The sequence below is a fragment of the Pseudorca crassidens genome, chromosome 2 (genome assembly GCF_039906515.1).
Source record: "Pseudorca crassidens isolate mPseCra1 chromosome 2, mPseCra1.hap1, whole genome shotgun sequence".
Taxonomy (NCBI): Eukaryota; Metazoa; Chordata; class Mammalia; order Artiodactyla; family Delphinidae; genus Pseudorca; species Pseudorca crassidens.
The window spans coordinates 20,236,481-20,256,900 of NC_090297.1; the positions used below are offsets into that span (position 1 = coordinate 20,236,481).

Sequence of the window (20,420 nt, forward strand, 5' to 3'; positions counted from 1 at the left end):
TAGAAGCATCTCCCTTGGCTGAGCAAGCAGCCAGGGGTCTCCTGGTGGAGCTGTGGCCAGCTGGGTAACGCGATACTTTGTATTTGCTTCCCTCCTTTCCTGACTTGCTTCCACTTCCCTTCACTCTGGCTGCCCTAGGAACGTAGCTGAACTCAAGTGTTTACTCTTTGCCTCAGGCTCTGTTTTCTGGAGAGCCAGGAAATAAGGCATTGAACCCTTTTCTGGAGGGTCCTCTCAGGGTCAGTTTTCCACACAGTTCTCACTGGGACATGAGGGTTTAAAGGACAACTTCTTCGGTGGGATAGAAACCTTGGCTTGCCGTCACTGTCTACTTCCTGCTGCACTCTTCCTATCGGGCCTTCTGTCCGTCTACCCTGAACTGTCCTCTGAAAAAAGGCTGAATGAAACCCCAGCTCTTTTGGTAATAAAGGGAAGAAAGCGTTGTGCATTTATTGAAACAACATGGAACACGAACTCAGTCGCTGTCCCTTATGTCAGGAATAGACACTGAAATACAGCACCTTATCCTTTCCTAGGTCTGTGAGTGCTACGGAGCCCCTCCCACCAAGGAGAGGAAGTGGGTGGCTGTATCAACCTGGCTTCTTTCGCTTCTTTACAACAATCGTCCATCACACGATGACCAGGCGTTATCATACAAAAGTTCCTTTACAAAAAGCACCAAATTGGCATACGTATACAAGTATATACAAAAATCACATTTTAAAAATGTACAAAATATTCCATTTTGCACCAACGTAGAAAAGTATCCAGTGTGGTTGTTTCAAGCACGTTTCCAACTCTGGTTCATGACGCTGGACACAGCGGTGAGGTCCCGCTCCTGGTTCCTGCTCTCTGAGCAGAGAGAAGACACACCTCCCCATTGCCCCTCCGGGGGCCCTGACCCCTCCCACCCTGGGCCTGTCACCAAGGTAGCTGGGCCCATCCCCACCCTCCCCAGTCTCTCTGCATCTAGACGGTCTCTCCCTCATCCGTCTCCTTACTGGTGTCCTGAAAAAAAAGACGAAGAAACACAAGGTGAGATAGGGCCTCAGGAGGATCCAGGGCTTACCAGGATGCAGTGACAAAATTATCAGACTCCAATTCCTGCCAAGCCTCTTCCGTTTAAAATTGCAATAGAATTTAGCTGCCTAAATGCTATGGATTTCAGATCCAATGCAAAAGACTCTAGAAGGCTACTCTGTGTTTTTTAGCTGGATTGGAATTTAGTTCCAATAATAACTTGAATTGAAAAATAATGACATTAGCAAACATGACGTTTCTATGTGCCAGACACTGTGTTAAATGATTACCTAATTTAGTCCTGATTACAGTCTAATCTTTTGAGGTCAGTACTGGTATACCGCCTTGCAAAGATGAGTACGTCAAGATTCAGAAAAGTCGTGAACTGCCCAAGAACACACCGCTAGTCCATGGTAAAGCTGTGATTCAGAACCCAGGCCCTTAACTGTACTCTGTCAGGTTGGGAAACTCAGATACCTATGGGGCCAGGTGACATGAATGGGTCAAGCAGGCAGGCTGACAGTGGTGGGGCTGGGCAAACTAGCAAATGGATGTCCCATCCAAAGGAGGCAACTGCTTCCCAGAGCCAGCTCTCTGAGACTAGGGAGAAGGGCAAGCCCAGCGTTGTTAGCTCTTTCCAAATTTTGACAGGGTGAAAATCCAAAGTCTTAGTTGAACTCTTCTTTTAAAAGAAAACAAAAACAAAACATCCTTTTAAAAAAATCTACTAATTTAAAAAATGTTGACAACTAATTTTTAAAATTTTGAACATTGGGCCAAGCCTGCCTTGTGGGTGCTCTCTTTTGCCTCTGTTACGCTGTGTCACTTTGTGTTTAGGAAGGTCATTTAGATGTAAAATGGGAGCTTTTTATTATGAATAGTTTGGGGGAGTTCTCTAAGAGTAACGGGAACACGACTTTACCTTAACAGGTTTAAAAGCCCTACAGGGAACAAGAAACATCACCCCACCGTCAAGCACAGCACTTTGCACTCAGTAGGGATCTCATGTTGTCACTGAATGAACGAACGAATGAAAGGAGGGAGACGGATTTCTCACCTTCTTCCCTCCCCTCTGTGGACTCTTCCTCTTCCTGATTTTCTTCTTCAATAAACTCCTCCTCTTCCTCACCTGTGTGTGACAAAGAACAATTGCATTAGGTTGGGGCTGGTGTCTCAGAGGAAAGGCTCAAAGGAGATCCAGGCTGGAGACAGCAGCCGTTCCATAACCAGTCGGGGTCCAGCGGCCACGCGGTGACATCACTGGCTGAGGAGGTGATGGGCTTGTGTCCTCCTTCCCCAACCTCCTCCTTTCTTCCCACACCCTTCCAAGCGAGGGAGGCTCAAGACCTCCTTTTTCCAGTCGCAGCAGCAGCAGCAGCACCTGTCACTTGATCTGCCTGCGACTGGAGGGACCTTCGGGGAAGCACACTGTGTACCGCTGCACATTTCTCAGACAGATCAACTTTACCTGGGGAAAATGGGACAAAAACGCCTTGATTCTCAGGGAGCAGAATCCTTATTCTGAAGGAATCTGCTCAGCCTTTGAAATCTGCTTGCCTAGCGCTCCTTCTTCAGTTTTCCGCATTCCTTAGCCTACAGAGGCGTGGAAGTGGGGCGTGAAGCCCTTCTGGGGCCATCTGCTCCTTAGGTGTCTGAAACTGAGCTTCAGACAGTGACTGTGCCGCAAGCTTTGTGCTCACTCTCCCATCCTGGGGTATCGCCTTCAAGCTCTACTCACAGGGAACGTGTCCCTTCCCCACCCCCTCTCTCAAGCCACTTCCTTAAGCCTTTGGGGGCCCTGAGGGGTCACTACAGACTCAGAGCATTTGTCAAGAGTATCTGGGGAGAGGCTTGAAAGAGTTAATTCCTCCAAACTGACAATTGGGATCTGTGCATAACCCAGGGAACGGTTTTGTGGTGGTTTAACCATTATCACAATTAACTACTCATAGCAGCATTTGCTGAGAACTTACTATGTGCCAAGTGCTTGCTTGTGCTAAGGACTGTACACGCACTGCCTCATAAAATCCCCAGAAGGCCCTCGGTGGAATCTGCGCGGGGTTACTTACTGGTATGTGGCCTCTGCAAGTCTCTCACCTTTCCTTGGTTTTATTGCCTCAGTTTCAAAATGGAGAAGACAAGAGAACTACCTCTTAAAGTTGTTGTATTAAACAACAAAATTCACGTCCAGGGCTCAGTGCCCCAGATATAGAAAGTGCTCGATAAATGGTAGCTGTGGGTACTCTCCCCATTTATCCATGAGGGCGCGGAGGCTCAGGGAGATTACTGAAGGCAGTGCAGATAGTCACAATGTCGGACTGTTCACATAGTATGATCCACTCTTGAATATCTTAGCTTAGGGAGGGTGACGGTGGAGCAGATGCTCTACAGCAGTGGATACACCCGAGTCCGTTGACATCTCAGCTTTGGGATGCATTTTGTCCTTCCCCAAGAATAGAGTATATTTGGGCTTCTGGGAACAGATTTAACACATCAGAGTCTGAAAGCTTGCAGGAGAGCAGATGCAGGAGGTGCCAAGAAGCTTTTCTCTTTCTCTTGCCAGCCCACTCACAGTTCTTCCCTGTTCCTGAACAACCTCTACCCCTCTTTCTTTCTCTCAGCAGATCATTGGAGCATCACCTCTCAGACAAATGCAACATTCAGCAGAATTGGATCCGCCCTCCCTTTCTTCATCGCTAACTAGCTATCTTTCAACTGTGTAACCTTGAGCAAACTATCAAAATCTTTGTTCTCCATCTGGTTGCCTCATTTTCTCTTATAATTTTTCCTTTATTATTGTTATGGTTATATTGTTACAATTATTATATGCATGTTATGGAAGAGTAATCACAAACAGAAGCAAGGACAGAATATAGATGAATTAAGGTACCTGAGCGTCCGCGATTATAGCAAGAAGCTAAAGCCAAGACTAGCTTTAGGCAATAACTAGTGTATGTCCAGCATCTTACAAAGGCTTCTGAAGCAATATCTTATTTCTTGCAACAGCATCATTCGGTGATCATTGTCAGGAGGCCCATTTGTTACCTAAGTTTTTTTTTTTTTAACATCTTTATTGGGGTATAATTGCTTTACAATGGTGTGTTAGTTTCTGCTTTATAACAAAGTGAATCAGTCATACATAAACATATGTTCCCATATGTCTTCCCTCTTGCGTCTCCCTCCCTCCCACCCTCCCTATCCCTGTTACCTAAGTTTAAAGTTAGGAAATGAAGCTCCTAACTTCAGAGGTGGAGGGAGCCTCCAAAAGGCCACACGGATGAGAAGTGGTAGAATCGGATTTGACCTTAGGTCTGCCCGACTCCAGTTGCCAAGCTCTTTCTATTGCCCCAGGTTCCTCCCTAACGCAGATCCATACATAATTAATTGAGCAACTATTATGTACCAGGCACTGTGGTGGGCTCTGGGCTCATCCAGAAGTTGGCTGTATGAATTTAACTGATATCTGGGCGTCTTTGCTAGTGTATCTGCCTCTATGTGGGGCTCAGTGGGAGGGAAGCTGATTTTGGGGGAAAATAGTCCCTTACCTGTCTCAAAGTCGATGGCCCTCAGGGTGTCTGCTATGTGCTCTAAGTCCAAAGTAAAGTAGTCCATGTTTTCAAAGCCCTGCTCTATCTTCCCCAGTTGGCAACCCTTGGACGCTTCCACAATGCTGTAGGGGAGAGAGAAAAAGGGGTGGGGTGGGAGCACAGTGAGATCTCTGGCCTCAGAGAAGGAAGGAGTTGTTTTAGCCCTAACTTATACCAGTGTGCCTGCTTGTGCCCACACCCAGGCCTTGCACCCAGTGACTCCCCCTGGAGGATGGAGTATTTCCTCTCCAGTCACAAGCAGAATGGATGGTCCAAGAAAGCAGGGGTGCAAAGGCCAGGAAAGCTATCCTGGGGTGAGACCCTCCCAGCAGACCTAATGCAAAGGAGGAGGCCCTCTGGACAGAAGTCAGAGGCCCTGAAGGGAGCTGGGGCCTTGGATCATAGCCCCGGAGAGACACTGACCTTCTGATGAGTTGCTTGGCACTCTGTGGGGGAAAAGAAAGAGCAAAGGGTTAGGACTGCAGAAAGGGTAGCCCCAGGAAATCAGCAAAACCAGTGACTGGGCTCTGCAGATGGGCACTTGGTGCCGTTCCCTAGCCCAGCTGTGACCCGCTCCTGAGTTTCAGCAGAACACAACTTGGATTTTCCCTCTGTCCATCGTCTGCACACATCTTGCTCATCATCCTAGGACCCTCCCGTTGTCCTGGCAGGAAGCTTGGATTCTAGGAGTATCAGTCTAAACCCTCTTAAACCCTGAAATCTTCAAGATGAGAATGATACCTAATCACCTTTTTATACCCAATGGATAGCACGAAGCCTGGCCCACAGTACGTGCTTAGGAAATTTGTATTGAACTTTACTCTTCCTTCACAAAATCTTATAGCTGATCTTTTTATGTCTCCCCCAAGAAGCTCTTCTAGGGTAGGGCTGTGTCTCGTTCATCTGTGTCTCCACCTCAGTGGCTGGCCTCTGGCAGGTGCTCAATTAATCGTCTCCACGTGGACACTGTATTTTGCCGCTTGCAAAGCCATTTCACAAACATCCTTTTATATGATCCTCATAAAATCAGTTAAGAGGAAAGAAGGTAGGAACTGTTACATGCTCATTTACAGATGAGAGACTGAGGCTTGGAGAGCATTAAATGACTTGCCCAAGGGCACATTCTTTGGTGATCAGGGATGAAGCACGACTTGACCCTCAGACAGGGCTGTGGAGCTGAAGTGCCCACACCCTCCCGGTCCTGCTCACCGAGAGGAAGATGGCCCCGCCAGGCTCGTCCAGGGACTGGATGGCTGTCTCCACCAGCTTGCTGGACTTCTCCAGTTGCTGCCGGTATTGCTGGATGAGGGCCTCGTGGAAGCTGAGCTTCTCCTCCTGCTCTCGCGTGACCCGCTGCAGCAGCTCACTCTTCTTCTCGTCCAGGATGGCGTACAGCACGTCGAACTTCCGGCTCAGCTCTTCCTTCACCTGGTGACTGTTCTCCTGGGGACAGAAATCTTGGAGTCACATCCTGCGGGCCCTCCATCCTATCCCCAATGCTTCTTTCTTGGGATGGGTGTGCTGGGAATAAAAAGTCTGAAGGTGGGGGAGATTGACTGCACCCCCATTTCACAGAACACGAAATGAAGCCTTAGCAAGAAGACAGCTTTTGCTAAGGTTCCCCAGCCACTTAGCACACCAGTAACATTTGGAGGCTGGGGTCATGGAGAAAGCTACACCTTCCGTCAAAAGTAGAGACTCTGGGCTTCCCTGGTGGCGCAGTGGTTGAGAGTCCGCCTGCTGATGCAGGGGACGCGAGTTCGTGCCCCGGTCCGGGAAGATCCCACATGCCGCGGAGCGGCTGGGCCCGTGAGCCATGGCCGCTGAGCCTGCGCATCCGGAGCCTGTGCTCCACAACGGGAGAGGCCACAACAGTGAGAGGCCCGCGTACCGCAAAAAAAAAAAAAAAAAAAAAAAGTAGAGACTCTAAGGTCAGATGGGATGATGTATGTGGGCCTCCCCAAGTCACAATCTTCCTCCCATTTTAGGACCAAGACCAGATTTGGGAAGCTCTGCATCATTTGGTCATCTGAGAGGTGGAGAAGCTGCTCCTCCCCTAGTGGCCTCCACATTGAGGCTTCCTTCTGTCCAACACTGATGCTAATCTTCGTTTCCTTACCTATAAAGAAGGTATAATAATAGCATCTCATCAGACTGGGGGCTCTACTATCCTCTGTCAGACCGGGAGCCCCTCCCAGTTATTACGTTGTTATGTTATTATGTTGTTATGGGTAATAACAACATCCCTCTTCCTTCCTTTAAACCTATCCTTCACACAACTCTTTTGTCCACCAGAAACGTAATGATCCCTTTCCCCCATCTCATTTCCAGGTCTCCACAAGGGGAGATGGAAAATCATGGGTGCTTTTGCAGGGATAGAAAAGTTGCCTTCTGCCCCTACAGTCTTGCTACTCAAAGTGTAGTCCATGGACTAGCAACTTGGGCAAATCCTGGGAGCTTGTTAGAAAAGCAGAATCTCATGCCTCATTCTAGACCTACTGAATCAGAACTTGAATTTGAACAAGATCCCAGGGTGGTTTGCGTGCACATTCAAGTTTGAGAAGCTTTAGTCTACAGCACACTGGAGAACAATGTTCTAAAAGCTACTAGTGCTGAACAAATGCTGGGAATTATTGGTGGGACACTGCCTGAAGTCAGGGACCTGGTCTGTCTTGCTCACCGCCACATCCTCAGCACCTCTGGCTGAGCCTGACACACAGCTGTCCTCAGGAAGCGTTTGTTGAATGGGTGGATGAATTGATTAGTCAGTCCCTCCCCCACCATCCCTGCTTGAACACCCCAGAGACCAAGCTGCACTGGGAGGCTTCGAACCCCCAGGCAGAGCTAGTCTTCCCCTCACCTTGGTCACTCGACAGGAGTCCTCCAGCTGAGTGATGATGGTCTGAACACGGTCATTCCCTGCTACCAGCATGGAGATACAGTTACTCAGCTCAGTCTAGACGGGAGGAAGGGGTGGGGGATCAGGAGAAGAGAGACAAAAATATTCTCAGGGCCTGCCCTCTGGGGCGTGGCAGCAAAACGGCACCCTCACTCCCCTCTCTGCTAGAAAGAGCCTCTTTCTGAGGTACAGCTCAGCTCCAGAGCAGAAAATATCAGAGAGATACTGCATCCCTCATTTTACAGATGAGGCCCAGAGAGGGGAAATGAGCTGCCCAAAATACACAGCAATGTGCTGGCAGAGGAGGGGCTTGTTTCTAGGAATGGAGGGATCCATAAAAGAAAGAGGTTGGAGAGTTCTAGAAGAGAGAGATCAAGAGAAGAGTAGGAGGCGGGGAGGAAAGAGTATAGAAAGGGCAGCCATTGCTTACTGCATGTACAGCATGGCGGGGCTCCCACAGGCCCAGAGGCCCGGGGAGAGGACTCTCAGCTGCCTCCTGCTGCAGAGGGATCCAGGGAGAGGTGACCAGCACAGGAAGGGGTATCTGGGACCCAAACCACACTGGGTGGTAGAAGTCGTGGCCAGAGAGGGCCCTGGTGGCCTGGCCCTGGGACCTGCCCTCTCTCTTGGGGCCACACCCAGATGCTCTCAAGTGACTCTAAGTATAACTCATGAGTTCAGCCACCTCCCCAGGGAAGGCAAGGGCTGCTGGCCCTGCGGGCAGGAAGTCCCTCCAGGGTGACTATTCCCGAAAGGCCAGCTCAGCAGATCTATAGGGATCAAATCCACATCCTGAATCATATGTCCAGCAGGCTCGGGCTGGGGGTGGAAGTAGCTCAGGTCAGCACCTTTTGTCCCTGGAAGACACTCTGCAGTGGGGCCACCTCGCAGGCCTTGTGGACCCCAAACACCTTGCACATGGAGCACGTGGGCACCTCACACGTGAGGCAGTAGATGTTGATTTTCTCATCTTCGTGCTCCTTGCACATGGGGTGGTTGCCTTTCTGCAGGGGCCGACTGAAGTGGAGAAGAGTCATAAGTCACGAGGTGGGAGTCTCGAGTCCCTGTCTCCTCCCCCAGCCCCAGGAGGCCACCCCAGATCCATGACCCAAGCTCTCAGTGGTGGGCTGTCCCAAACCCTTTTCTTTCCATCCTCTGAGGACCCAGGACCAGGGAAGCCAATGACACCAAGACTAGGATTCAAAGTCCAGTGATGGAGTTGGCCCTAGGCCTTGCCAGTACAGGACATGGGAAGGATTGCAGAATCCCAGAGTCATTTTGAGACATTTTCAAGAAGAGGAAACTGGGCCCCAGAAAGGTGAATTGACTTGCCCAAGGTCACCCAGCAAGTCAGGGCATGGGAGGCTAGAGTTCATTTGCTCTAATTATAGTCCCCATGCTCTTGGGTACAGCAGGCTGGGCTCTGAGCAAAGCAATTTATATTCATGGCCTCATTGAATTCTATATTTAATCCACCAGACTGTAGTCTCCATCAAAGCCGGGAAACTTGCCTAGTCCCTTCACCCCCTGAATCTGCAGTGTACAGTGCCTGGAATGGAGAAGGTGGTAATTAAATACAGGTAGAAAGAATAAATCAGTAAGCATGCCAGGAAGGCGCCCCGAGGCTCTGAGACAGAGGCACTATGTGTGCCCCAAGTCACACAACTAGAACATGGGCAACGCAGGGCCATCCAATGGCCCAGCACAAGCCTTGATTTCCAGTCCGAGATTCTTTCCAGGATCCAGAATCGCTTCTTTCTGTTTCCCCCCCAAACACACACTCTTAGGATGACTTTCTCCCTTTGTCTCTCTCTCCTTTTAGGGCCTCTGGCATGTTTTCTGTGTTTCTCTCAGGGTCACTTCCTCCCCGAGATTCCATTTTTTGGGTCTAGGTCTTACTGCCCCAGCTAACTATACACTCATTTAGAGCCAAGAGCACATCTACACACCTCTGCTTTCCCAGCCCCTAACACAGCAGGCAGCTCAGAATGACTGTCCCCCATCATGTCGGTGCCTCCCCTCCAAAGAACCTTGCATGGCCGATCACACCCTGGGCATTTTTGTCCCCTCAGGGTCTTAAATAGGCCCCTTTCCAGACTTACCTTTTTGCATCTTTTAGCCCAGGGTCCCCCCATGCTGGCAGGGCTCTCCCTTTGCCACCTGTCTCTATCCCCTGGGAAGGGAGCTCTGGGGTGGCAGTAGGTGCAGAGGTGAGGCAAGATCCTGAGGGTCTGGTACTTGTGTCCTCTGTCATCCCAGTTGCCTATCCTCCCAGCCCCAGGCGCCAACATCGGGGTTCAAATCCAGATTGTTCTGCCACTTACTCATTGTGACCTTGGACAAATGATTTCACCTCTCTGAGCCTTGGTTTCATCCCAGAGCTACTGGGATCATGGCAGGAATTGTCTGTGCTGAATGTGCAGTGCCTGGCACAGAGCAGACCCTCAATAACTATCATCATCATTCAACTCTGTGGAAAGGCCTTGACAACATGCTCTTCCTAGGTCGACACTGGGTGGGCTACTATTCTGGTGCAATATTGATTTTATTATTGTTATTGTCATGATCAACGATATCCTTGCATTTTTGTAGTGTTGAACTCTAGCTACATAAGAGGCAGTAGCGGTTAAGAATGTTCACTGGGCAGTCAGTCAGACAGGCTCCCTCTCAGCTTCACCACTTGCTAGCTGAGTGGCCTAGGACAAACCTCTGATCCTTTCAGAGCCTCCATTTCCTCATCAGAAAATGAGGGTAAGAATGGTTTACAGGATTACTGTGAGAATTAAACAGGGATAATGCACGGAAAATACTTAGTGCAGTGCCTGCACACAGTAGCTGCTCAATAAATATTTGATATCTTTAACATTTCCCATCAAAATCCTACATGACAGTCACAATAACAAATCTTACTGTCCCTTTCTGGACACAGGGGAAACGGAGGCCCAAAGACTTACCCAGTATTCTACACTGCATGAGTAACAGAGAGTAGCAAACACAGTTCTCAGGTCAGAGCTTTCTCAGGCGAGGACTGGTCTGTCACCTTTTTGGGGGGCCAGATACTGCCTGTAGGCAGGCACTTGGTGAAGGTTTGGGACCACAAGGGCCATGAGGTCAGCAGCCTGGAAGTCTTGTCAGGATGTCCTGATTTGTAGAGATCTCCCTGGTAGCTGTGTCTGTCCCCAGTTTGAGGCCCAACACTGTACAACTTCGACCACGCACAAATTCTGCCTGAGAATGAGTGGCTATTTCACAAATAGGGAGACTTGGAGCTAGATGGACTGGGCCCAGTCCCAGCAATTCTACTTGTCAGCTGGGAAACCTTGGGTAATTGACTTCACCTCTTTGAGCCTAAACTTCCTCATCCATGAAACAGGGATGATGAAAGCCGTGCTGATCCATGGGATTGTCATGAAGCAGCAGCAGGAAGCATTCCCAGTGTCTCGCGCTGGTGTTATCACTATAGAGAAACTGGCTATGTTCTCACTGGGTGACTTCTCTGCTTATCAGGGCCACTTAGCTGGCTCCAGTGCCTCTCTCTCCCTCTTACATCTCATCTTTCCCCTGGTTTCTGTCTCAGTATCTTCCAGGAGGACAGCCTAACGTCTGGATCCCCTCCCATTCACTGGGTGACACCAAAAGCCAGGGCTGCGGGATAAGGTGAGCCTCCGTTCCTGCCTGGGGAAGAGGGAGCTGGCTCTCTGGATTGGCTAGCATAGCTCTTCCAGCTAGGGGACTGGATCCTGAGCAGATGAAGGAGGATGGGGCCTTGGAGAGCTGGGCTCAGAGGATGAGCTGGGGAGAGGGGATGGCCTCCCAGCTGCAGGGTGAACTGACCTGCAGCACTCCTGCTTGTAGATATCAATGATGTTCTCCACCAGCAGATTCCTCTGCAGGCCGTACACTCCATGACGGTCCATGATCACTTCATGGCGGCAGGAGGGGCATCGGAAACGGCTTCCAGACATGGACACTGAGCCACCCCGGTTGGCCCAGTAGGGATTTGCAGCCTGCTGGTGACAAGGGCAGAGGTGAGGCCTGGGCTCCCTCCTCAACTCCTTCCCTTTCTGACCTCCGACTATCCTTCCCCCTGCTCACCCCAAGATGACTTAAAGCCCCCTATCCTGAAATGAGAGAACCAGCCTCCTTACACAGGGAGCACCTGAGAAGTAACCAAGCAATCAACAGGTTTGGAGGTCAGCAGACCTAGGCTCAAGTCACAGTAATTCTCTGAATGACTTCAGGCGAGCAACATTTTCTCTCCAAGCCTCAGTTTGCCTATTTATGAAGTGGGCATATAATTAGAGCCAGCTCCTAGGGCTGCTACTTTAAAGAAAAAACAGTGAGAGATCATTCTGTAAAGTGCTTCTGGGGAACTTTGAGGCCTGCCTCCCAACCAGGATGCACATCGCTCCCATTCTTTTCTTAGAGAGATGAAGTCCCTCCTGTACCACGTTATAGAGGGAACAGCGTCAAAGGGGAAGATGCCTCTATGGCTCAGTGCCTCTCGGCCACCCTCCTCCTAAAACTCTGGGCACCCTGCCACTTTGGAGCTGGCTCCAGCCCCCAGGGTCTGGTTTCTCTCCCCTCTCCGCCTGTCTCTCCCACTTATCACTTGAGGCTTTTGGAATCCTGATTGGAGAGTCAACTGCGGTGCTCAGGACAGGGGTGGAGTAGCTACAGGCAGGGTGGGGAGGGGAAATGTACGTCATGGAGAAGGAATGGGGCAGCCAGAGCTGCTTCCCTACCCGCCTCGGCCCCTTCCAGAGGCCTCTGCAGGGGTTCACTTCAGAGGGGGGTAAAACAGCCCCAGTTTGGAAGGGTCCTGGGCTAAGAGAGAAGTTTTCTTTTAGTTTTCACTGCAGGAAAACTGAGTAGCTGCCTGAGGCCCCAGTTCTAGGCCATGCCCAGCACTGACCTGGAAGATGTCACAGGCACACTTCCGGCAGAGGTTGTGTTGACATGGCAAGATGACCACTGGCTTGGTAAACACCTCCAGGCAGATGGGGCAGATCAGCTGCTTCTCCAGGTTCTCCATGGGGTTCCCATCCTGGATCAGGCTTGACTTATAATCCATACTGTCAGGAGACGTGGGGACCCACCTGGCTGTCTCCTTCACCTGCCTCGCTCTAAGCAGATCTGGGGTCTTGCCTTTGTCACAGAATACCCGCCTGGAGCCTCTTTGCCTTCTTCTCCTGGAGCCCAAAATCTGCCTTGGTCTGTGGCCCCTCTGATATTTATAGCTGGACCCTGGTCACATGAGCCCCAGGAAAGGACCAGCTGAGAATTCCAACGCCAAGCGGCTGGCGAGGCTTGAGTTTCCTCCAGGCCCGAAAGACCAGCCTCTCAAATCACATGTAAGGATGAGCAATCGCTGTTCCCTTGGGACGGGGGTCGTAAACAAGAACAGCTTGTTCGTGGACAGGCTTGGGGCAGGACTGGGTACCCAGAGTTTCCTCCAAAAATTAGTCTCCTCCCACGGTAGGCTGGTAAGGAGGGAGTGGGCCACTGGGATTTGTGGGGTTAATAGCCGGTGCCCTCTCACTGACCTAAATCAGGTCTGTCCCCAGATGAGGCCCATCCCCAGCACAGCATGTTGCTAAAGGCCTCGGTCCCGCCCCATCCCCGCCCCCCACCCCCACCCCCAACCCCACACACTCAGGCTAGCCCATCCCTCCATCCTTCCACCACTAATTCCACTTTTTTCTTTCTGGCTGCAGCGCACCGCGTGCGAGATCTTAGTTCCCCAGCCAGGGATTGAACCCGTACCCCCTGCAGTGGAAGCGTGGAGTCTTAACCACTGGACCGCCAGGGAAGTCCCTAATTCCACTTTAATACTGAAAGGGCTCCCTTGAGACAGAGCCTAGTTCCCTCATTTTATAGATTTTGACACTGAGGTCTAAGAAAGAAAGGACCTTATTCAAAGTCATTTGGAAAGTAAGTGGCAAAGCCAGGAATCTTATTCATTCATCAGACATTTTCTGAGTACTAACTATACATCAGGTACCAAGGTGATAGATAAATGAGTAATCCTTTTCCCTGCCCTGAGATACTCACAGCCTAGGGAGGGAGACAGACAGAAATAAATATCCCGTAGTGCCACGAAGCCCTACCTAACCACTTAGACATTATCCAGATGTTCCTGTCTGCTCTCTGCACAAATTTAAATTTTTCTCCACGTCCTTCTTGACCGTCGTCCATGTCAGCAGGTAGAAGTCATTAGAGCAGTTCCAACGGCTGTCTTTAAGGTAGAATGTCATGCAAAGGGACATTGGTATAAGGTGCTGGGGCAAGAGTGGGAGCAGTAACATCAGGCCTCAGGATGAGCCTAACAGGCTGTAGAACCTACAGGAGGAGTGTCCATGATCTCACGAAAGAGGGGCAGCAGGAGAGTGGGTTTGATGGCCTCAGCCTGGAGAGGAGTTGATGGTTGGAGCCCTGAGACGAGAGCTAGTGAGTAGTGAAGGCGTAAGAGCCAAACTTAGGAAGGGGAACGGGGAGGAGAAGAAGAAGGGCAATCAGTCACAGAAAGAGGAGGGGGCCTAGAGGACAAGGAGTGGGCAATTTCAAGGAGAGGGTAGTCCTCCCAAAATGTCAATGGCTGGTCTTAGCTGAGCACCTACTATATGCTGGGCACTGGGCTAAGCAATTCATACACATTATTTCATTTCATCATCTCAATAGCCAGCAACGTAAGTAAAATAACTTGTATGAAGTCACGCAGGTTGTAAGAAGGGGCCCTAGGACAAAACCCAGATATGCTTGACTCAGGAGTCCAAGCTCTTCAAGTCTCTACTGAACTGTAGGTCAACACTGCCAGGCCAGCCAGGGGCTGGAGGAGGATGAGAGTTGAAAAGAGGCCATCTTTTCCTCCTTGCTCAGTTTTGTTCAGGCGTAAGGTAGCACCGTTCTCCAGGAAGGAGGACCTTTTCACTGCCACAGGAGACGAAGGCTTCAGCCTATCGTGGAATCCCATTCTCTTTTGCCTAAGTGGCATAGTTATGGTCAAGGAGATCCAAGGGCTAGTGTAGGTGGGCTAAAGATAAAGGATTTCCTCCCTGATAAAAAGTAAAGTGCAAGAAGAAAGCTTCGTTCTTGCCTTTGAATGAGGTTATGAGAGGGTGAGGCAGCGATCTTGCAATCAAGAAGGGGCAAGTCTGAAAAGGAAATCAACTCCCTAGAATGGCAAAGACGAACTACAGAAAGCACTGGGGTCATTGATGCCGTCATTGTGCTGCCAGTCTACCCACCCCCAGAAGTGCCCTCTAAAATGTGAGAGAACAAATGTCAGGACAGTGTAATTAAACCTGTTACTTGCAGCAGAGAGCACTCTATATCCATTCATGATTCCAACTCTTCTATGCCAATGATTCTCAAATCTCTAATTCCAGTTCAGACCCCTCTCTTCCTTAAGCTGAAGACGTGTTGGAGATCTCCACTGGGATGTCCCCATAGCACCTCAAACTCATCATACCCCAAACAGAACACACCATCTCCTCCCCGCCTCCCCCCCAACCAAGCTCCTGCTTCCGTTTTCCTTGTCTCATGTCTCGGTGGACAGCACTCCCATCCAGCCATTTGCACAGACCAGAAAGCTGAGAGCCATCCTGGGGCTCCTCGTTCCTCCTTCCTGCACATCCAGTCAATCTCTGCATGAAACTTGGGTCCACCTTTACATCTCACTTGTCATCTTGCCAGCTGTGAGTCTGGCTCTCCCTCTGGGCTTAGAAGACTGAGGGCAAAGACCATCTCTATTTGTCTCTGTACCTCCAGCACCTGGCACGTAGTAGGCACAAAGAAATGTTTCTTAAATGGGTGGATGAGTGAATGAGCAAATTAAACATAGAAGCAGCAGGGTTACTGTCAGACTTGGGGGAGATTGAGGTAGTTGAGCGAGTTTTTTTCTTAGCTGAGATGGTACAGACAGTGCAGCTGGGTGTTGGGGTTGATGGCATAAATCCTAAAGCCTTGGGAAGGAGAGGGACACTCCTACCTTTGAGTTGGGAGGATGAGAGAGAGGAAAGGATGGAGGTTAGAATTAGCGGTGTTGGGAGATGGAGAGAAATGTGCTCATGTTGATAACCTCCGTCAGTCAAGAGAGAGTTGAGGTCACCTTCTGAGGCTGAGGCTGGGAGAAGAGGAGCCTGAGTGTGTGAAGCATAAGAGGAAGTGCCCTAGAGAGGGGTGGAAGAACTGTCTGTGGGCAGAAGAGCCTCACTGATGTCTGTCAACACGGATTTGCCATTTCAGAGGAGCCATTCACGTGGCTCTGTTGACTTTCTCTAGCCACACTTGGCAGTTCAGGTGCAAAAGCCACGCAAATAGACAGTGGGATCGACTCCAGCCTGGGAGCTGGCAAGGCCAGCACTGTTGAAAGTCAAGGGGTGAGAAAAGGAAATTCTCACATAGGCCATGCTGGGCAGCAAAACATGTCTTGTCATTTAATCTTCACAACAGCCCTGCAAGAGAGATATTTTGATCTTTGTTTTTCCCAGGAAGAAATGAGATTCAGAGAGTTAATTGGCTTGGCCAGAGTCACACAGCCGCAAGTAGGAGAGCTGAGCTGGGGTTCACATCCAAGGTAGCCTGACTCCTAAACCTGTGCTCCTCACACTGAAACATTTATTTAGTGCTTATTGCACGCCAGGCACTGTACTAAGCCCTTTCCATCCATCCCGCTCTCTTTTTTTTTTTTTTTTTTTTTTTACTTTTTGGCCAGGCCGTTCGGCATGCAGGGATCTTAGTTCCCCGACCAGGGATCGAACCCGTGCCCCCTGCAGTGAAAGTGTCCAGTCTTAACTGCTGGACTGCCAGGGAAGTCCTTCCATCCTTCCCTCTTGTTCAGTCTTCAAAATAACTCAGTGAGGCAGGGATCATGATTTTCCCTGTTTTGCAGCTGAGTTATAGAGGCTCAGGGCAGTTAAGTCACTTGGCCAAAGTCCCCCAGCCAGTGAGTGGCAGAGCCAGCATCAGAAGCAGGAAGTTATAAAACGGTATCCTTACCGGTTCTTAGAACATGCTGTGAAGCTATGGACTGACAGACGAAGACAAACGTGGACTATCAGTGGCGCATCTGAGCCCAGAGCGCTTAACTACCACATTTTACTGCTTCGCTCTTTGCAAGTCCCCACGCATCTTCATTTTTACTGTTTATTAATGAGAATCCCAAACATAGAAAAGTAGAGAGAATGCTATCATGAACTCATGGGACCAAACCCAGATTCAATTCTTTTCAACATGTCCCCAGTCTTACTTCATCTATACCCCAACAAACTTCTATTTTCTAGAATATTTTAAAGCCAATCTTAGTCATCGAGTCATGTCATCCATAAGTACTTTGGTAAGCATTTCTAACTGATAAGGATTTTTTTTACATAATCACATGCCATTATCATAGCAAAAATAACAAAACTGTCTTAATATTATCTAAATCCCAGACCACTCTCAGAGGCTGCTGATTGTCTCGAATGTCTTTTTTTTAAATAAATTTTATTTATTTTTGGCTGCATTGGGTCTTCGCTGCTGCACGCGGGCTTTCTCTAGTTGCAGCGAGCGGAGGCTACTCTTCGTTGCAGTGTGTGGGCTTCTCATGGCAGTGTCTTGTTGCGGAGCACGGGCTCTAGGCTCACAGGCTTCAGCAGTTGTAGTACGCGGGCTCAGTAGTTGTGGCTCACAGTCTCTAGAGAGCAGGCCCAATAGTTGTGGCGCACGGGCTTAATTGCTCCGCGGCATTTGGGATCTTCCCGGACGCGGCATTTGGGATCTTCCCTCAAACCTGTGTCCCCTGCACTGGCAGGCAGATTCTTAACCACTGCGCCACAAGGGAAGCCCTCAAGTGTCTTTTTAGTTAATTTGTCAAATCAGATCCAAATAAGGTCTTACACGTAGCATTTTGCTGGGTTTTTTTCTCATTAATCTCTTTTAATCTATAACAATCCCCTTCCCTACCATTCTTTATGCCACTGATTTGTCCGAGAATGATCATGGCTATTATGATTCTCTTTTTGACATATCAGGAACTGAAGTTCAGAGAGGTTAAGTGATTTATGGAAAGTCACCCAGCTAAGAGACAGACTTCTCATTTGGGACTGCCCCCAAAGTCTGTTACTAGTAGGAGGAGATTTAGTGCCAGAGGGGGGTCCCAGCTGAGTAGCCATCAGGCAAAGCAGCAGGGAGAATGGTTTGGGCCTGACAAGGAGAAGGTAAAGATGGAAGGTGATAGCAATTCTAACACTATTTTTGACTGATTCAGTTCTCCCAAGGGGCTGGGCATCTACTCAGAGCTCCATGGCACTATTTCATTCAGTCCTAGTCACAACCACGAGTAGGTCATACTTATCGCCATTTTACAGATGAGGAAACTGAGGCACAGCTTGGCATATGGAGTTGCCCCAAGTCCCACAGCTAGTGTTGGCAGATCTGGAATAGGCCAATTTAACCCCAAAGTCTGTGCTCTTTTTGATTGTCACTGGAGAGGGGACTTTTCAGAAACCTGAGATTTTGAGGCCTCTTGGTTGGGGCAGAGAACCCTGGCCTGGGGCCCAGACACCTGGGCTCCATGTCCAGCTTTGTCAGAGACAAGCAATGTGATGCCCAGTAAGCCACACCCACCTCCAGTGTCTTCATCTGCCAAGTGGAGCGAGCATAAGAGATGATCCCTGAAGGTCTTTGCCCCTCCCCAGTGGCAGGGTTCTCAGAGGAACTCTTCCCAGGATGGAAGGCCCGGGGGCAGTGATGCTGGGAAGGAACCACCCTCCACCTCCCCTTTCATGTCCACATAGCTCCAGCTTGCTTAGATGTTTTCTTGGTGCGTCATAGAGCAGATCCTTTCCACGGGTGTGGTGTGTGTTGTTCTCCCTGCAGCCCCCATGACCTTCCCTGGAGGGCTGGGCCTGCCCCCCCTGTTCCTCTGGATTTCCCCTTGAGCCTCCTTCGTTCCTGGAGTACCCTCAGAAAGGGTGTGGGATGGGCACTGTTTTTCTTATGGTTTGAGATCCCTGTCACATGCTTTGATGTCATCCTCATTGAAGAATCATCCCAAATCACAGGATCAAACAGATAGGTCACTGGATACAAAGACTAAAGCCAGAGCAGTTGCCAGAGGCAGGTCCATGGGGTCTAGGTCATGATGCAGTGCCCCGGGTGCCAGGGCAAAGCCCACTGGGCCTGGAAGGGCAGCAGAGCATCTCAGGATCTCACCACTCAGGGCTGGAAGCCCTATAGGCCTCTTCCCCCTATGCCCAGATCCAGATGACCACTGGGGGCAGCTACAAGGGCTCTGGGGAGTGGATGGCGTTTAGAGAAAGGGACTGCCCCAGCGACAGGGAACATGAGTTGCGAATAAGGTCTGGAGGGGGCGCTACATAAATGATCCTGAACTAAAGTATCAAAAGTGCTTTATAAACAATGAGATGCAATAAACCCTTACTATAAGGCCCCGAGAGTGCAGAGCAACAAGGAAGAGGCTGCCAGGCACTAATGGATCTGGGTTCAAGTTTAGGCTCCTCTACGTTTCAGTTCTGTTACTTTGAGCGGATTATTTAACTCTGTGCCTCAGTTTTCTCATCTGTAAAATGAGAGCTAGGTAGAGTAAAGATATCTCTGGGTCTTTCCAGCCTGGAAAGTCTAGGGTTCTGGGTGACTGCTGCCAACACTCTACCCCTTGCTGAAAATTCATGGTGCAGAGGAGGGACTCAATTTGCCCAGGCACATGGCACATATCTGGCAAGTGACAGACACTCAGCAAACGTTGTTGCCAATGTTTTCTGTCAGGAAACTGATACTGGTTGGCACTCACTGAACAGTTACTACAGATGACCCCATGCATGGTCTGTGTGTTACCTGTTGCTGCACAACTTATTTTCACAAAACTTAGCAACTTAAAACAATAATAAACATTTATTATCTCACACAGTTTCTGTGGGTCAGGAATTCCAGAGCAGCTCTTTATTAACTTCTGAGGTCAGTACTATCGTCATGTGGTTCCAGCTCGTTGTTTCTAATGAGGTTGTAGTGAAGATGTTGGCTGGGGGTACAGTTCAGTTTATCTTAAGGCTTGACTGGAGCTGGAGGATCCACTTCCAAGATGGCTTATTCACATGGTTGGCAAGTTTGTGGGAGGTGTCAGTTCCCCAGCAATTGTATCTCTCCCCAGGGCTGCTTGAGCATCCTCGTACCATGGTGTCTGGCTTCCCCCGCAGAGAGATTGACCTAAAAGAGCAAGACAGAAGTTTCCCCCAGCAAAGCCCGTTAACAATTCCCAGGAAATACAAATTGAATCTGGGTAATAAAATAGTGTCTAACCTTTTTCTTCCCCCTTTGTGTTTAGTCTAGTTTCACTTGCTCATACGGTACCGCACGCAGACGCCTTGCACCTGGCACTTCAGACCAAAGCTCCTAGTGCAAAATGGCTGCGCTCAACACTTCAGCTCGATGGGCTCGAAGCGCTGCACACGACACTGCAATTCAAGATGGTAGTGGTGGGCCATGTGCAGGGGTGCTGCGCCCAGCACTGTGATCTGGACCTGTGAGCAGCACAGCTGCGCCTCTTCCACAAGAGCTCTGCCCCTACTCCCTGCGGACAAGAACCCTGTAAAGCAGCCCTGCTAATGGCCTTTTGAGGAGAGCGTGTGCTCTAGAACATGAGCTCACACCTCTCTATTCCTCAATTAAAGAATAAAGCTTTCATTTGCTTCTGAACCAAACTCGTTCTATTGGCTTGAACTACATTGGGGCTGAACGAACCTTGTTAGGGACCAACTTGGGATGGTCAGTAACAAAATTTTGGCATCCAGGATGGGGCACTCCGTGCCCTTTTAACCTGCACCTATCCACAAGGCTCTGAATTTGCCCTGGCTCCAGCAAGAGGATGGCGGAGGCTTTGGGAGGTTCACCTGAGAATGATTGACTCTGATCTT

The 20,420-nt window shown here is 49.7% G+C and overlaps 1 protein-coding gene and 1 long non-coding RNA gene across 2 annotated transcripts; one reads left to right on the forward strand and one right to left on the reverse strand.

The window, feature by feature from the left end:
* Positions 1–416: 416 nt before the first annotated feature.
* TRIM63 (tripartite motif containing 63) lies at positions 417–12,718 on the reverse strand. The gene is made up of 9 exons (XM_067724910.1): positions 12,422–12,718; positions 11,341–11,513; positions 8,355–8,523; positions 7,468–7,563; positions 5,817–6,050; positions 5,031–5,053; positions 4,566–4,690; positions 2,078–2,149; positions 417–1,008 (listed from the first exon to the last, which is right to left on the reverse strand). Exons 1-9 carry the CDS (start codon positions 12,578–12,580, stop codon positions 998–1,000), a joined length of 1,062 nt encoding a protein of 353 aa, XP_067581011.1. The 5' UTR covers positions 12,581–12,718; the 3' UTR covers positions 417–997.
* LOC137217943 (uncharacterized) lies at positions 11,396–20,207 on the forward strand. Its single transcript, XR_010940345.1, has 2 exons — positions 11,396–11,534; positions 19,832–20,207. It is a non-coding gene; the product is annotated as an uncharacterized lncRNA (long non-coding RNA).
* The last annotated feature ends 213 nt before the right edge of the window (positions 20,208–20,420 follow it).

What these genes read in the sequence shown, in the direction of transcription:
- TRIM63 (XM_067724910.1), bottom strand. Translation starts at nt 12,580, where the DNA reads ATGGATTATAAGTCAAGCCTGATCCAGGATGGGAACCCCATGGAGAAC. An exon ending in ACTCCTGTCGAGTGACCAAG is followed by an intron (nt 6,051 to 7,467) that starts GTGAGGGGAAGA and finishes TTCTGTCCCCAG; the next exon opens with GAGAACAGTCACCAGGTGAA. An exon ending in GGCCATCGACTTTGAGACAG is followed by an intron (nt 2,150 to 4,565) that starts GTAAGGGACTAT and finishes TGTCACACACAG; the next exon opens with GTGAGGAAGAGGAGGAGTTT.